This window comes from Acanthisitta chloris, unplaced genomic scaffold, assembly GCF_000695815.1.
Source record: "Acanthisitta chloris isolate BGI_N310 unplaced genomic scaffold, ASM69581v1 scaffold1751, whole genome shotgun sequence".
NCBI classification, from domain to species: domain Eukaryota; kingdom Metazoa; phylum Chordata; class Aves; order Passeriformes; family Acanthisittidae; genus Acanthisitta; species Acanthisitta chloris.
The window spans coordinates 14,461-33,150 of NW_008654141.1; the positions used below are offsets into that span (position 1 = coordinate 14,461).

General features: G+C 38.4%; 1 protein-coding gene across 1 annotated transcript in view; it reads left to right on the forward strand.

Annotated features, from left to right (window-relative positions):
• The window catches only part of LOC103810455 (BRCA1-A complex subunit BRE-like), a 43,499-nt gene that overhangs the window by 10,770 nt on the left and 14,039 nt on the right, over positions 1-18,690 (forward strand). The window contains exon 5 of the mRNA XM_009083351.1: positions 12,887-13,040. Within this exon, the coding sequence (XP_009081599.1) occupies positions 12,887-13,040 (154 nt within the window). The remainder of the gene's footprint in view (positions 1-12,886; positions 13,041-18,690) is intronic.

The following is an 18,690-nucleotide window of genomic DNA, read 5'->3' on the forward strand; positions in this document are numbered from 1 at the left end:
CAGGAGGTCCAAAGTGCTGGTCGTGTGAAAGCTAGAGTTTAATTAATGATCGATCTTGCTATGGGAATGCCAACTGAAGTAGCTTTTTGTCAACCCTTTTACCTGTATGTGCAGTTAGGTGGTTGTCTGTGTCAGACAGTGGATCAGAAATAGGCAGCATTTCAGCAAGAGCAAGGTTTTGAAACAGGAGAGAGAAGCAAGCAAGGGACCCAGAGCATTAATTGGCTTACAGCAGGCTACACCTATGATTATCAGGCTATGGGTGGACACCTGCTTCTGGATTCAGGGTTTTTTTGGTGGAAGTCATCAATGCCAGGTTCTGATACATTCCTTTTTGGATATTGCTGCACTTATTTGTCAGAAAAGCAGTTTGTGCCAGTGCAGTCAGGTAGGTTGGTTTGAATTTATGGCCTGAGCTAAACAATTGGGGTTCACATAAATCTCTTTTGGGTCTACATTTGCACATCAGTCCATGACCTCAGAAAGCAGCTTGGAAAATAAAGATACAAAGAATTTTTGATATCTGTATTTGTCAGATGAGGCTTGGAAGGAGGGAAAAAAATAGTACATTTTGGGAAAGAGCATTAGCAGCTGTGAAGATACTTTTACAATACTGTGCAAAGAAAGTGCAGTTTGTTCCAGACGTGTTCAGAGTAAGAGGAACATATGCTCTCTTGCTGTAAATAAATAAAATTGTAATGAAGAAGTAATTCCTTCATTCTGTTCCCTTTCCTAGCAGAAATAATTCATTAGTCCTAGGATATTGTTTCTATCATTCAGTAGCGCAACAATAGTCCTTATAATGTAGGTGAATGTTAAATTTTCAGGCATCTGGTGTAGTTCAAGATGTTACCTGCCTTTGAAAAGAGATTGCCCCACCTCTGGAAAGTCAACAGAACAGAGCTGATGAGCATTCGTCAGTCCCTTCATCTATTCCTCCAGCAGCTGTTTAAATAACAAGTTATTGTGGTAGTAAATGGCCAGCAAGGAGGTTTGGTAAAGTCTTAAATGGGAGGTTTTTCTTAGATGAACATGTGTCTGATCACTTAGTGTTTGCTATTTGTGTTTAGGAGAGCTTATGTGAGAAGGCAGAAGTATTTTGAGTTAGCAGTTGGCAGCCAGGAGGGCCAAATGTGTCCTGGGGTGCATCTGGCACAGCATTGCCAGCCAGTCGAGGGAGGTGATTGTCCTGCTCTATTCTGTGCTGGTGCAGCCTCACCTCGAGTCCTGTCTGCAGTTTTGGGCCAAGCCTGACAAAGTTCAGGAAGTGTTCAGATAATTCTCTCAGGCACATGGTGTGATTATTGGGCTGTCCTGTGCAGGGTCAGGAATTGGACTTTAATGATCCTTGTGAGTCGTGTCCAACTCAGGATATTCTATGATTCTGTGAATTTGGAACCCAGAACTCGAGGCTGTTTCATGTAAACATTCCTGTCAATATTTCAGTAAACCATTATCTGCCTGTAGGTTTGACCATAGAGCCCTCTCTGTTATATAGGACCTATAGATCCTGTTAGATGTAAATGTGAGAAGCAGCTAATGTTTGTTGCTCTGATGTAGTATTTAATGCAGTTGGAATATGCTCGATGACTCCTTTGTGCTACTGGAGTATGAGTAACCATTTGAGTGGTGTTGGTAGTTTTAGAGATACATTTTTTTCAGTGTTTTGTCATGTAAGACTTGCTCACATACCTTTTGGAAGCTGAGAAGAAGATAGCCCTCAAGACTTGCTGTTCTTCATCAATATCTGTGCCTGGTATTCAGCACAATTTAACACTTAAAATTCCAGGAAAAAATCTTTGGAGGAAATTAAGGGAAGTTAGTCTGATTATGGAAGAGAAGTCTCTTCAAGAGAAGGTATGGAAAAATAAACTTATCTGTTTGAGTCATAGCATTAAAAAAATAGGCCAAGTATTGGGTGGAATATTTACATTAGATTTTTTCTGTGAGCTTTTATCTAATGAGGTGTTTTGACTTCCTTAAATAGCACATTTATTTGATTCTTCACATTGTTCCTTAAATGAAAACGGGAATTGCGACACTGAAAACTCAAGAATGTAAAAGAGAACACGACCGTGTGAATAACAAGGTGTAGGAGAAGGAAATGCTATCTGGTACTGTCAGCAGAGCAGGATAGTTCAGCAGAAATGTCAAGCATAACGAAATAAATGTTTCAGGTGTCTAGTATGAGAAGTTCAGTGCTGATCAGAAAAGTCTGCAAAGATAGTATAAGGCTGTCATTTCATTCTTAAATGAGAGACTGGAGATTAATAAAGCTCCAGTGATGTACAACCGGCTGGCAGAAGTCAAAAGCCATTTGGATCTTATGCTTGAGAGTAATTTCTTGACTGTTCAGCAAGCAGAGAAGTGTCTCTCTCATGTGAGGATCTTTTCCTCTGACTCTCTCAGTGCTTTGAGTTGATTCCATGTACTTCTTTGCATCTACTCTTTCAAGTTCCTGAGTGCAAGTCAGTCTGCCTACAGCAAAACATACCCTGAGCAGAGGGGGTTTCTCCAAAACTTTGTAGATTGTTTTAATCTCCACAAAGCAAAGCATCCTCTGTGACATTTCCTGTGTAGTGAGGTTGTATTGCTTAACTGAAGTCAGTGTATGCTGCAGATACGCTGCAGTGCTATGGATCAGGCAGTGTGATTGAAAAGTAGCCTGAGCCACAGGCACATGTTTCTGCACTGAACTAGGCATAGGCAGGGGCTAATCCCAGGATTGAAATGCAGCATTTGGAAAATTAACAAACCTTTTGCTGATTGTTTTTCTTCTCCATGGCATATTTTTTCCCTTTATTTCTAAGGGACACTGCCAGCTAGATTTAGTTTGTAATTTTTGTTGAAAGCTGATAATTTTATTTTTGACATTAAAAGTTCTTTAAACATTGTGTGCCTTTCATTCCATCCTGGGTATTTACTTGTACATGAGTCGAATGCGATTTTCCGTGTGTAGGTATTCATAATAGATGCCAGTGAACCTGAAAACAGAGGTTTTCTTTTCCTTTTTCTGTTTCTCTGTGTTCATTTTGTTTTCATGTCACTCAGGATAAACTATTTAGGTTTGTATTTATAATTGTTAAATGGACACAAAGCAATTCATAAAACTTGGTACAAACAGCAACAAACAGGAAGCAACTGTTGTGATAGGAATTAGGCTTTACAAGTATCTGATGAAGGCCTGATGTGGGTGGGCTGGCAAAGTATTTTAAAGTATCACTTTGCTGTGGATATTGCTTTTTTAATTTCTGAGAAATGCAAGTATTTGCCATACTTCTAAAACCATAGTATATTGCTGTAGACATTAATTGATGTTCTTCCAGGAACTACAAGCACTTTAACAAATGGACTGAAAGGTTTTGAAATAACTGCTTACAAAATTGCACTTTTTAGAAAAGTGAACTGTTGCTTTTTCTTACTTAACAAATATATCTAGAGTATAACTACTATGTGCCTGAGTATGTAACAGATAACTAAAATTCTCAGAAAAGAAACCTGAGATGAAGAAAGGATATAGTCCTATTTTATCCCCTCGATTTTTGAAATAAAAAGATGTATTTAGGTCACAAAACATCATTGACAAAAGCTGGGACTTGAGTACAGATTGTGGTACTTGTTCCTCTTACTCCATGCCTGTGTCTTGTGTTTATATGTTTTGGCAACCTGTATGGCATTCACAAATAGTTTTTTTCTAAGGTGAGAACTGAGTTAAAGGTGCAAGATACAGCAAGTTGAAAATTGCTTATAGTAGCAAGTAGAAAACAAGTATTTTGTTTCCAATCTGGAAAGGAGATCACGAGCATGGGTTTCATGGATGAGTCCTGGGTTCAATACCAGGCAATGCTTTCAGGAAAAACAACTGAATGATACATAACACCACAAGATTCTTAGAGAGGTGAAATTTCTAGAAATGAGATCTCCATCAAGATAAGAAAGACTTTTCTGAATCCTTCTCTGTCTCTTTCTATGCAATGACAAGTGCTTTGTCACCAAAGTAAATTTTTTCAAAGTCTCCATATGGGACACAGCAACAGCAGGCAAAAGTGACTGCTGCATCCCCTTTATGAAATAGATAAATATAATTTACTTTTAAATTATAAGAAATATACCTTTGTTTACAGGTGGAACTACTCACAAAGATGCTTAAATGTCTAAATGAGGGAAGAAGGGAGTGCTTAAGCTGCTTTTGTGTCTCCTTTACCAGCAGCTCCCCTGCCCCGTTCAGCAGCAGTCCCAGACTTTCCCTAGTGTTGGTTTTGTTGTTGCTATTCCTGTTCCTGTAGCAGCCCATCTTTTTGTCCTTAACTCCCCTTGCCAGATTCAACTCCAGGTGAGCTTTGACATTCCCAATCCTGTCTCTGCATGCTCAGGGAGTGTCCACATCTCATGTGCTTCCTTTATACATTTGGGTTTGGTCACGAGCTCCTCGTTAATCCTCGTAGGCCGCCTACTGCTATTGTTTGTCTTTCTGCTTATTAGGATGGCTATTCTTGAGCTTGGAGGAGGTCAACATGGACTCCCCTTCTCACCAGGGCCATTATCACATAGGATTCTTCCATAGGAGGAGCAAGATTGCTCAACAGCCCAAAGTCTGCTCTCTAAAGCTTAGGGATGCTGTTTGTCTTGCATCATTCTCAAATGGGAGCGTTCACAAGAGAGCACCAGAAAAGGCTGGTAGTCTAAGAAAGCATGGCTTAAAAGCATGTATTGCACAAAGTGGTTCTTTAGGTCATTAACAGTTATTAGAAGGATAAACCTTTAGAACTGTGTAAGGTGGCTTCAGGAGTAAAAGCAATAAATTGCAATGTTCAGGAGTGGGAAGATGCAATGGGCTTATATTGCAATAAAGTGATTTCAGTTTAGCTTTAAAAATACGTGTAATTATTTAGTTGGCTGGTTGGGTCAGGCAGGATTGCATTGCATTGTGATTTGAAAGGTGTAAGCCTGCATGGAGCAAAGGTTCAAAGAACAGGATAGCATGTGTATCAGCAAAGGGTCCTCTTGACCTGCAGGCTAACATCATGCTGATGACAGATGAGAATGAAGTAAATCAGTTTCCTTTCAAATCCTGGTCAGTGTTTAAAACAGAAAAAAAAATTTTTTTTGCAAGCCTCATAAGCTTTATAACATGTCAGTGAGAGAAGCTGATGTTTTTGCACAGCTGCTTTTCAGGTAAAAACATGCCTTAGAAGTCTTCCTGTCCAGTTGGAAAGTAATGTAAAACTCCTGGGCAATTAGCAGTGCATCTCTGCTGGGAAAGCAGAAGTGTTTTCACCATGGTCATCAGCCTGTGCCAAGAAAGGGCAGAGCTTGCTTTTTACACCCATAACAACTACAACTGTGTTTAAGTTATAACCTGCAAACAATTTGGATGGAGAAGAAACAGCTTTTAGTAGCATCAATCTCATCAGCACTTAGAGAAGTTACTATAGAAACTGTTACAGCAGAAACAATGGAAGGAAATAAAAACGGAAGGAGGAGGGAATGAAGATCTTTGAGAATCTGAAGTAAAAATAAAGCAAAATATAAGTAACCAGCTGAAACTGATGAGGTAAAAATAAAAAGCTTTTATCTTAATTAAGATCATCACAGTTACAGAAGCTAGAGAGGAAAAGACCTGTAAGACCATTATGCCATTTCTTTGGGCTCAATATAGGATTGTGAGATAATCCATGGGATATTTTTAGGAGGTAGTCCAGTCTTGCTGTAGAAGTCCAAAACAGTATGACATAGTTGAGGTGAATGATGACACTCCAAAGCAAGAAGACATTATAAAGCTGGTTTTTGGTTAAGTTACATCACTTTCTCATGGTCTTTGACCACATAGCTGGAAACTGTTCGAAGATCTTGATTTGATCTGCTTTTTAGTTCCTCTGTAAAACTAAACAAAGAATTAGATACTCTGTCTGCAGCACATGACTGTAACTTAAGGTATTTAAACTATTTTCGGCACATTTTTCAAAAATGCTGATTTGTGTGAAGGATGGAGTACTTAAAAAAAGGTACAGGTTGTAAGAAAGACATGGGATATTTTTACAACCATATAATATACTTATGCAGAAAGATCAAAACAATTGTAATCATAAATCTGGTTGCCATTGGTGCCCTAGACTAGATTGTACTTCCTATTATCAGCAGAATGCAAACCACAAGGAGCAGTGTCATGAGTCTTCCTCAAATAAAAATGAGTTACATTATATTTTTTAAAAAAAGAAGACCAAACCAACTAACAAACCAAAAACAAAGACAGCTAATTAAACAAACCAACTCTGTAATGTGTCGGAATAGTTTAATCCATCAAAATTCATTGTTTCCATTCTGCCTACAGCAGTTTATCTCTTATTGTTTAGTACTGTATGTTCTGTTAATACATAACTGATGCAGTTAAGAAAAAATAGTTGTTTTTTTTGGTTTTCATAGTATTTGCTTGTATTTTCATCGTGTTTATTTGGAAGTATTTTGTGCATAAGTCATCTTACTCATTTGCTATACAAGTGTTGACTTTGCCAGTGGGGTGGATATTTCCTGTAGCAAGGGCAGACCTAATTATTTCAAGACCGGCTGTGATTACCAACACACCCAAAATGCCATAAGTGTCTCAGCTAAAATTCCATAAATGTCTTTGCATTTCAGATTTGAAATTTTGAAATGTTGATTTCAAAATAGTATCTTTCTGCAAAGAACCTGTTTTTCTCCAGAAGGGATGTCAGCCCTAATAATATTTAACAAATTTGAATTCCCGTGACTATGATCTGTTAATCTGAAGTCACATACTAATGCCATTGATATGTTATTTGTCATCCTTGCTCTCATTCTTGCAAGTCGAAGTCACCACACACCAAAGCGGGATAGCTGTGGCAGTTAGCAGTTCTGTTTGTGTTTTGAGTCAAATTCTCCCTTTCATTTTTTGCCAGTAGAATGTAGGCTGAAGGCCTTTGGCACACAAGAGTCGAGGAGAGATTCACTAGGCAAAACAGCCTGAGATCCTGCCCTGCAGAGCTTTGCGCTAGACACTACAGTCTCCAAAATGCTTGTGGCTGAATCTATTCAGGTTTCTCTCTAGGTACAGTGATCAATATGATTCCTGAAAGGCCTTCTGTACTGGAATTTTTATATAAAAACTGAAGATAGTTCTTTTCCCTTGACGTTAGGTGAAGGTTTTCATCTGTCATATAGACTGTCTGAAACAGCTTTCCCATAGGAGAAGTCATGTCAGAAAATCTAATAGAAATTTTCTTTTAAAATAGAGCTTGATAGATGTGTAAGTGGTATTATATAATATGGTATATGTGTTAGCACCGAGTTGCATTGTAAATTCAGGTGGGTCTCATCCACATTAATACATCATGAAAACTGGAGAGCTCTGAGTTCAAGGAACTTTTCAGTTTGAGGCCATGCATTCAAATCTCTAACTTGTTTTTCCCAGAAGTGTGAGCTCAACTGCAAGTAAAGGCAGAGAGAATGTGAAATTCAGTGAACCAAAAAAAGAACAAGCAGAAAGATGATGAATATATACTAATAAGAGACAGAGAGTGAGTTCTGGAGCCTGAAATATGTGTTTCCTGTTTCCATTACTTACTTCATCAGGAGTACTTGAGTGCAGAGGCAGTCTCTCGCCAAAGTTGGATGATAAGTAAGGAGTGAGTCAGGGAATTTCGGGAAGAGAACAGATAGTGTCAGGCTAAGATTGTTCAGTGTTCTCTGGAGATTTAAGTTTGGCATATCTTTCCCGTACCCTTCTTGTTTTTCTGGTGAAATAATTTAAACAAAACTTTTCACATGTCCAGTAATCATTGATTCGGAAGTACCTATTGTAGCAATCAGCATTAAAAGGGTTCTGTTTGGCTACAGAAAGTATTATCTACTGTTAAGTCTCAGAATTGGGTCCCACAGGCTGGCACTCAGCATCAGTAGACATGTTGCTGTCCTTTCCTTGTTCCTTCATTCCTGGTCCTAAAGAACCCCTCAACTCATGAAGGTGCTGAGAAACAGTTTTTGAAATATTTTATGTAGCTAACATCATTCTTATGATGATTAGAATCATTGCATTGAAAAGCTTATGCAGAAATGAACACGTTTAATTGGAGCAAGGCTTCAGTGTTGAGCAGGAAATAAATACAGAGGGATGGAGTCTGTCAGATGGGGCAAGACAGAACAGTGTCTCCTTTGGCCAGCTCTGTCCAGTGTAGGAACTGAACTAGAAATGAAGCTGTGTTATCTTCTGTTTGAAGGCTGCTCCATAAAGCAATTATAGATTGAACTAAGGTTGTGCAGGCCATGAAATCTTGTCAAGTAGAAGTCTCAGCAGTAAAATATCCAGATCAGCCAGTGTTTATGAGTGCAAAACAAATTTCAGGTGCAATAAACTGCAGCAGATTCAAGCATCCTTACAATACAGGTTAATAAGATAACTAATATAGTAGCATCCAAGCATTAAAATGGTGTGCAACATTCAGTGAGTAAATGTTGACTTTTGTGAAAACAAATACCTAGATTTTCCAGTGCCATACAAAGGATGGATAAACCTTTTCTGTAGAACAGGGGAACAGTATATGGAAATGTTCTAAATATTGCCACCTAAGTGTTTTGAAATATTTTAATGGTCAGCATGCATTCCAAGTATGGTTTTATTTTCCCATCTCTTCTCTCCTGTACTTCAAAGTGGGGAGGTAAACTCTGTGATAAACCTGCCCTTTTCTTCTGAGCATTTTTGCTTCAGAAATCCTGTAGCAGCACTGGTACATACTTTTGCCAAGACATTCCTTCCATGTTTCATATCCTGTTTAAAAAGTTGTAAAGTTAGATGCTAAAGATGATATTTTAGAGTTAGTAAGACAGTCAAAATCAACTCTGTAGTTGTTGGCATAAGCTTAACAAACTAGCTAACCTGTTCCAGATCTCAGATTGTTGTTTTTTAAGAAAATGAACAATTAAACCTTATGGAATCATTGAACAGTTTTTTAGTTATTAATGAACCAAGATTTTGGCTTTAAGATAACTATGTTTTGAATATATGTATGCATTAAATGCTAACTAAGTCAAGAGAAGCAAATTTGGGTGTTACTTCTAGATAGTTTCTTATGTTTCAAAAAGAGAGCAACTTCAACTATTTATAAACTGTAATTAAGTTTCTTTGCAACATGACTCATTCTCAACAAGCAAGTCCTTTTTCTTTGGCTTTCTTATGAACTGTGTGGGAAAATTAGGGTTCAATCACCGAAGAATTTACTCAATGCTTAATTACCCATAAACAGCCCTCCGAGTTCTGCTCATGTAGAGCTTGCATAAAGGACATGATTTTCCCCACACTATGACTGTCTAAAAATTGACTTTTAAAAACCAATCTGTAAATTGTAATATAGGATAAAGCAGTGCTTTACTATGGTATTGGCTTCTTTCCCCAGGCTGCTTCTCTGAGTTCCTCTTACGTTAACAGCGTGATGCTTAGGAAAGCCAAAGTAAGAAATCATCAGGATTAAATTACTTTGAGCATGGAACTAAATTAGAAAGCTTTACTTTCCTGAATGAGCTAATTGTTTAAATTTTCCAAAGGAAATGTTTCTATTTCTGTGAGAGAAGGGGCAAATGGGACTTCCTCTGACATAATTTTCATTTTAAATCTGAGTTTGACAGCAAGATTTTTACCTTCATAACAAAATATTACTGCTTAACTGCATGACTTGTACAAGCTTGCTAGTTGAAGTGACTCACTTACGCAGATGAAGTTATTTTTAGGGAGATAATTTGCACTGTTTAGAAGAGAGGAAAAAAGGGAGAGAGAGTCCTACTAAGAGCTAGATCCCTCATTATAGTTTACAGAGCTCGTGAACCCAGCATCCAAGCAAAAGATGACTAAGCAAGGGGTCTATTGGTACTTTCAGGAATTTACAGACATGAGTCATCTGCTTATTTTCTGCAGACATATCACCAGGGTACTTTGTGAGTCAGCTGTTATTTGGAAATAGTACTTGAATTCAACACGAATACGTTTTTGTAGTTCTTAGGAGACTAGCATGCCAAACCAGTGCAGGCTTTTACAGTTTGCCTAGCTCAGGTGTTGATTTACAGAACTGCTGTGTTGTTTTTAACTCTCTTGCATTTTTCATGGCAAAGTGTAAATGTTGTCTCAGATGTAATTGCAATAATAGCTTTGCCACCTTATGTATTGTATGAAGGCAGATCTGACTGTGTATCAATGCACAGATTGAGAGTCAGGCTGCTATACATGACCAAGTAAATAGAAAAATTTTCTTTAGCAACCTGTGTGACTGTGAGCAGAATTTGACATGTTATCTCCAACACACCTTCCTAGCACTAGTTACTGATGGTATTTGCTTACTTTTTGCAATCTGTGCACCAGCAGTATCAATGGATGAGCATCTACTGCGACAGAAGCAAGTTCTTGCCTTCCCTTCCTACTGCTGAAATAATAGCTGGCTGCCTTGAGATATGTATAACACTTTGCAACTCAAGGCTGTTTCCTGTTTACTGGTTATTTAGGTGTGGTTGTGTTCCAGAATTAGGGTCAGGTTTTTTCACTTGGTCTGGGTTCATCTCACACCTTGTATTAAGGAGACACTTGGGTTAGAAAACTGAGAGTTTGGCAATTTTAGGTGAAGGGTAGTATTAGAAATCAAAGGCTGGTCAAATTTTTCAAAGCTCTACTTGTAGTTCAGGATGATACTGCTGTTGGCCAGATGTGGAATGTACAATTTTGAATCTAATTTTATTATCTGATCTTATTACTTATAAACTAAGTAATTCCTGAAAATTCCTATACAGGTTTTGGTTAATAGAAGAAAACTTCTGTTATATTTTGGTGGTACCTTCTCATAACAAGTGGAAGAACCACTGTAGGGAGAGCACTGCCTTGACTATCCATTTAAACACCATTTCCACTTCTAGATAATTTGTCTTACGAACAAACCTTGAGTTTTAGGTAACAGGAAGAAATGTTTTGCTGCTTGCCTCTGTTACGTAGATAGATTTTTCAAAGGAAAGTTAATGAAAGTTAGAAATTCTCAACTAAAAAGCATAAGGAGTTTTACTTGAATGCTCTGCTAAACCTTGTTACTCCTGTCACACGGTGATAAAATACAAAAGTATACAAGTTTTTTTCTGTTAAGGTGTTTGTTCTTAAGAAGGAAAAAAGATGCACTAGAGGAACAGAGTTTAAGCACTCACAGCTGAAGTGGTATGCTTATAACATTAAAAGAGAACCAGTCTCCTAGTTTCTATTACTCTTTTCCACGGCGTAGTCCTTCAGAATCTGAGGTGCACACACACCGTTTGTGACGGGAGGAGACAGCTTGCTTGCTGATAGATGGTCACGTTACACCAATGTTTTTCAGGGCTGTTATTTAGTAATCATGTTATAAAGAGCAATTTGACAGAGCAATCTTTGAATCTCACCTTTGTTAAAGCAGCGATCTGCCCTCAAATTAGCAGAACTCTGCCCACGTCATTACCACTTAAGTATCTGCTGGAAGCTGCTGTGTGGGCTGAGTCACCAGGACTCTGGGAGGTGTCACGTGTGGCTCAGACACTCGGTCATGAACTGAGCAAGTGCTGTTCTCCACGGTGATTTGTTGTATTTTGAGACTACAGCTGGACTGTTACATTTGGGTTTCTGCACTCGATGGCCACAAAGACTTTTACTCGTAGAGCTTTGAGGGTAATTTAGGGAAAAGGGAGCTGTGGTGTGGCTGATGCATATCCGAGTACATAGATGGGATTAGAAAAGCTGAAAAATGAAGGAGTTAGCAGGATGATAGCATGGAATTTGAAAATTGGAGATCTCAGCCTCTGAGCAGAGATTTCGTAGGAAGTGCTGGAATCTCTGCTCCAGGAAGTATTTAAAATACAAATCTATTGCAGTGTTCATTTCTTGTGCGGAGTTAGGGAATTGTGATTTGGAGGATAACAAAAATACAGTCATAGATGCTTTATAAATGAAGTCTACACCTTTAAATGAAATGCACATTCTGCTGTTAATTTTGGTGTTAGACATTTAGGATAAGTAATTCAAGTCTGTTGTCATAACTCAATTTAGCTACAGATTTCCGAAGCCTCCTGAAATTAAAAGTAGACCAAGAAAATATAAACTATAATTCTAAAAAAGTTAAAAAATGGTTTCGGACCATGAAAATATATACCAGTTTCTAACTGTTGTAGACTATTTTATTGTTCTGCCAGACCTAGCTAATCATGAGACAGCGATAAGCAAAGGGAAGGGAACTAAGAGGTTCTGATTTTTATTTTTAGTGAGATATTTTGGGTATCAATGACTTTGCAGTGTGTTTTTAGTTTTGTGGGTGTTTTTTTGTCTAGCAGATGACGGCAAGTTGAAATCTTTTCCAGCTCATGTGACTGAATCTTTCTACATTTTTTATCAAGTAACCACTTTAGGACTTAGACAGCTGTAAAATGAGAATGATAAAGCTTTTGATGTCCACGGGGATACTAAAATGAATTGACTAAAGCAGATAAAGAGAAATTTGTTTCTTGAGTGGAAAGCATAAACTGAATTTATTTTGAGCATTTGTGAAAGGGAAAAATTCATTATTAAAGGAAAATAACTTATTTTTATAACAAAATAGTCACGGTTTAAATTTTATGATTACATAGCAATAAGCTAGCTAAACTTTTTTTAATTATGTACTTTAGAAAAGTGTTTTGATGAAGCAAAACATCCCCCACAGCAATAGGTTGGAATCACTACTTGCAAGAAATACAGAAATATGTTTTAGAACTAATCATCAATTTCTTTTTCTCTGTCACCTTCAAACCAATAGAAAGATCTGATATATTCCCAGTTTAAAAAAAAAAAGAGGCAAAATGCAATGGTGTATTTTTATGACTTTTTTTTCTTTTTGAATTTCAGTTGACCTACCCCTGTACTTTCCTCGAGACCAACCAACCCTAACGTTTCAGTCCGTCTACCACTTCACTAACAGTGGCCAGCTGTACTCCCAGGCCCAGAAGAATTACCCATACAGCCCCCGCTGGGATGGCAATGAAATGGCCAAGAGAGCAAAGTAAGTGAGCTTGGTGTTTCCTCCTAAATATTCCATTTGCTACATGGTCTTCTCTGGGTCGAAATTTCATGGATGTAAATATACATTTCCAGCGTTACAAAAGCTGAACCTGTTTTAGTTCTCATATAGTCCTGGCATTCCCATAGATGACTGTAGACAGATACTTTGCTAATCATGCTTATTACATTACTGATCAAAAGAAGACTCTTTCTGCTAGGCATTGTATGGGCACAGAGTGGTGACAGTCTCTGCTCTAAAGAGCTTCCAGTCTGAGAAGACGAGATAGCCCCCAGCAGGAGTAATCTGCATGGAGCAGTCAGTCAAGGTAACTCTCTGGGTTTGTGTGGGTGTTGAGGGGACCCTGAAGGGAAGCATGTGAGATGGAGAAAGCAAGGAAGAAAAACCTGAAAGATATGGAATTAGGCTGTTTCAAAAAGACATGCAAGACCAGGAGGAGGCAGAGCAAACCACCAATCCAGCATAGGAGGCATTCCTATGTGGTCTTGAGAAAGTTATCTGAAAGTCTGAATATCTCTTTCTGTACTGCTTTTTTTGTTGGCTGGAAAGAGAGAATCTTTGATTCTTTCCTCTGCAGTTTTTCTGCAAGGCACTGTTTCAGTCTGGAGACACACCACTTGAGGCTAAGTATCCCCCTTAGGTCAAGATGACACAAAAGCCCCCCCAGAGTGGTTCTGTTGCAAGGGCAAGCTGCCATGGGCAGCTAGATATTATCCCCATCTTCTCATGAAGCAGAACAGATTTAGGAACTGTTGGGATAGGATAAGGAGTAGTAGATATAAATTGAAGGAGGGGAAATTTAGGTTGCATGTTAGGAAGACATTTTTTGCTGTGGGGGTGGTGAGACACTGCAACAGGTTGCTCAGGGAGGTTGTGGGCGCCCCAACTCTGGCAGTGTTCAAGGACGAGTTGAATAAGGCCTTGAGCAACGTGGTCTAGTGGCAGGTGTCCCTGTCCAGGGACTAGATGATCTGTAAGGTCCTTTCCAACCCCTCAACGTTCTATGATTCTATGATTTTACCTGAATGGAGTAATATAGGCAACAGCCTTGCTGCAATATTTCAGTTTTGCAAGGTGCAAAAATGTTAGAACAACTAGAGATTTAAGCAGGCTGATTACCAGTTGTTTGTCATGCAAAGACATCAAGCTGCATAAATAACAAGGCATATTGGGATGAACATTTTGAATGACAGTCAGAAGATTCAATTAAATCAGCAAATATGCGTATGTAAGAGTTAAAACGAAAGTAGTTCAAGCTGGGTAAATTAAATGTATGTAGTTTGGAAATTACGGAAGCAAACAATTGACTGAAGCATTTGTAGGTTTTTATACGAATTTAAATTTTATTAACAACATCAAGTAACGTTTGATTTGGATTATGATGTATTGTAGTAGAATTTTTTTGCTACTATTTGGTTTTGCCACTATACTGTTTATAGGAGTGCAATTTCTTGATCTTTCTTGTGGACTTTATTCTTTTCTCTAGCAGAATATTAAGAGTATTTTGCTTATTAAAAACAAACAAAAAAAAATGAAACAATAACTGGAAGCATTACTGCATCTTTTTTATGACCGTGCTACAAAACGCATTTCTTTTGCAGCTGAAAACTTAGAAGTACCTATGTGCTATCTGCTAAGTGCATTCACTTACGAGTGGGTGTATACAAATGGACTTCTCTGCCCTGCACTTGAAATTTAGAAGTATTCTAACAGTTCTTTTAGGAAGCACTAAATGTGTAGACTTACTATCACATGTATGTTTGGTGCGGTTATTCACTCTTACGTTCAAGGCTCTGCATCTAAGTTTTACCCTGGCTACGTAATCTGAGAGGGATGATGAGAAGCGGGGGCAGGCGGCGACGCTGCCGTGTCTGAAATAGCTACCATTGAGCTGCAAAGAGACGGAGAAGCTGCTCTACTTAAAAGCGCTTTGCTTGCAGGAACAACCAGTGATTCCTGAGTAGGTGCCATAAATAAACCTGTATCAAGAAAAGTATGATGTTATGATACGTGTGAGCGTATTTCAAGAAAGATTTTTAACACGATTGAGCATCTTATGTAAACAGTGTCTAAAATATTTGCTTGGGCTTCTTAGAATAGTGTGGTTCAACACAACCAAATAACTTTTCATTCTCCTTTATTTTTACATGTTATGGATCAAGTGTATGGGAATATATGTTGATACATAGGAAAGGGTTCTAATTAAATGTATTATTTCAAACACCATGTCAAAACTTCCCAAATAAAAACAGAAAAGAAGGATACATGATTTACCCTCTAGAAACAATTGTGATTCTGCTCAGCTGAAGTAAATTTAGCCCTGGTTAAGTCAGAGACAGCTTGTTTGTGTTTCTAAATACTGTCAATTAGGTTTTGCTTATATATAGTCTTTTTCCCTCTTAGCCAAATGGCCTCCCAAGTGCTTGGCATTCTCTGAGGCAAAACATCTCTGTTTATCTTCCTGGCCACTACTCTACCACCACAGGATCTCCCACTTTGACCTTCCGGTATCTGACCAAATTCTCTGCTCTTCTTCTTGCACACTTCAGGAATCAGTGTACACCATTTTCCTTACTGTAGATAAAGATGCCATCAGGGGTAGCTTTTGCTTGCTCTTGCACCAACTATAGAAGCACCACCAACTTTGAAATAGCATCAGTCAGAGATTTCCTCATCCTCAGTTTTGGCAAGCCCTGTCTCTGTTTTCAGCAACTCAACACAGACTGCGTATTCATGGGCAGAGTTGTCATAAGTTCATGCCAAAGGGACTTTGATTCTGTGCCCAGCCTTCTCCCAGGGATGTTGTTTTGGTTTGGTTTTTTTTTCCAAACAGGTAAGCCCATCCAATTCCTTCAGCGAAGGGACTAAACTTGAAAGTCTTGGTATCCTTGCTTATCTTTGTGGCCCCCAGCAGAAGTAGGGATTGCTTTTGAAGTTAAAACTTAACCCTTTGCTGTAGCCTTGAGACAATTGGTAGTAACTATAAGTTGGAGCAAAATTACTGCTCTAAAATGCATACATACAGCAGTATTAGATTGTATGCATTTACACTTAGAGACATATCACCTGAATCTAAAAGGCAAATTCTCAAATCAGAATATCAGTTTAGCTGGAACTTTTTTATTCACAAACTGCTCATGTTCTTGCTGAAGTAATTGGACTGATTTGTGTCTGGCTGATAAAGTCCACAAAGTCAAGCTCTCTTTCTCTGTGTCCTCCTAAGCAGATTGTAGAATCACTGGGTTCCCTTGAGGCCCACTGACTTAGATTCCTTGCTGAGAGATAGGTAACTGAAGCTTGCTATGGTCTTAGCCCAGGGATTGCCCTGTGGATTGATTTAATTCTAAGGGATGAATCAAGTCCTGATTTAATAATGTGATTCCAGTTGACTCCAGATTGCTTGCTTCTCAATGAAACACAAAACTTTAACCCGTTCCTTCAGCTAGAAACAGGAAAACCAAAAATACTAAAATTTTCTTACAAGCTGCCGAGATGCCGTTTCCTCTCAGTTCATAGCTTTGCCTCTTTTAGGTCATTTATTTATATGTCTGTGGCCTCCTGCGTAAGCAGCTTCTCCAGAAGATTTGGTCCTAAAATACAATGGCAAGCCTAAGAAAATACAGTAAATTATGGAAAGTTAGCAGCCTTGTTTGTGGTGTACGTGTGAAGTAAAACATCTCTGCGGTTTCCATGGGAAAGCTCTCTTGGTTTTTGCTTAAATAGGCATTCAAGCGTACATAAATGGAGTCTTTAAAGAACACGCAGACTTGAAGCCTGGGATTTTATGAAGGAATACTGTAAATAAAGCTTGTTTGTTTATACAAATGAAGTTCAGTTCTTAGATGCACTCTGGCCCAATTTCTGTCCGACCCAGTGCTACTCTGTAGACTTAGGTTATACTTCAAGGAGAGCAAGTCAGGACTCAGTTTATTCTTTTATCCTACATAAATCCACCTACTCATGATTAAAAATAAAAGGAGGATGGAAAACTGGTATCACAATAAAAAGTTATTCCAAGGGTTCACATTCTTTTCTTTTTCAAGTTGGCTGATAAAATGGAACTATTTCTAAGTAACAGTGTTGTCCCTGGCCATTCACTGGTGTTTGCTGATCGTGGTGTCGATTTTCCATACCCCTCAGGGCGCTGTAAGGGTGAAAGCTTTAAAGGGCTCAAGTGCTCTCAACTCTATATTGGCTATTGCTGTGCCATAAGGTCAAGTGCAGCTTAAGAATATATGCAGATACATCTCGTGCAAACTACATATGTTTCTGCAGTGTGGCTGCAGCTGCAGTTTGTGCTCAGTGCAAGTGTGCTACGATTAGAAAACGTGCCTGACACTGGTAAACTGGGCTGTAGCATTTTCAGCCTCATCAATACCTTTTCCTTGAGTGTCATCAAATTACAAGATACGTATCGTGTGTATCATTGAGCTCCTACTAAAAGAAAGACATTGAGGTGCTGGAGTGTGTCCAGAAAAGGGGAGCAGAGATGGTGAAGGGTCTGGTGCACAAGTCTTATGAGGAGCAGCTGAGGGAGCTGGGGGTGTTTAGTCTGGAGGAAAGGAGACTCAGGGACGACCTTTATTGCTCTCTATAGCTACCTGAATTGGAACAGGCTGCCCAGGGAAGCGTTGAAGTCAGCAGCTGTGGAGGTATTGAGAGGACATGTAGATATGGCACTTAAGGACGTGATCTGGTGGTGGACTTGACAGTGCTGGGTTAGTGGTCAGACTCAATGATCTTAGAGGTCTTTTCCAACATAAACAATTCTGTGATTCTATGATTATATTTGCAGACAAAAAAAATGCATTTCTTAGTCTAATGAAAGGATATTTGGGGAAAAAAAGGGGAAAATTGTTGTGTTGCTGTTTAGACAAATTCAGTTGTAATATGTCAAAGACTTGCTGTTGCAGGCAGTAAATTTTGAGTGCCCCAAGGATTTTTTGTTGTTGTTATTTTGATACTAACCGGTTTTTCAACTCATCCATTTTTTATTATTAAGTCAGGATTATTTCATGTTTTAGGCAGAATATCTATTACTGTATTTTGGATTCTTTTAAAGTAACAAGTTTTTCCATTTCCATGAAACTTGTTTTACGCCTGTGCTACCTTGAATCTCACTATAAAGTTTACATGTAAACATTGCACCTTTTTTATAATCTTCTCTCCTTGTTAGGTATAATTAAGGTAATAAATCATTTGTTATTATTTGGCTTGTATTTAAGTATTTTTCTGCTTATTCATGAAAGTAACAAATTGTATTTGCATGCATTATATGATTTTCATGCACATTAGTCATCTTTAAAGAGTAGTTTTCCATAAACCAAATTATTTGCATTTACATACATTCCCCTCACAAAGCTATTTTTATTACTCTCTTTGTCTCTGTTGCATGTTGCCTTAAACTTAAAAAGAAATTTAGAAAAATGAGAGTGGGGAACAGAGGCATAACACACAGGGACATCATCCTTCCCTAGGCATGTGAGCAGGAGTTTGAATGTTTGCAAGGCTCAGAGGATTCTTTCTGGGAGGAGCAGTGGGGTGCGTACAAACTGAAGGCTGAGGGACTGAGCTGGGTCACTTGTTTAACTCTGGGTTTCGATAGTTTGCATTGGAAGCTGAACAGAAGTGA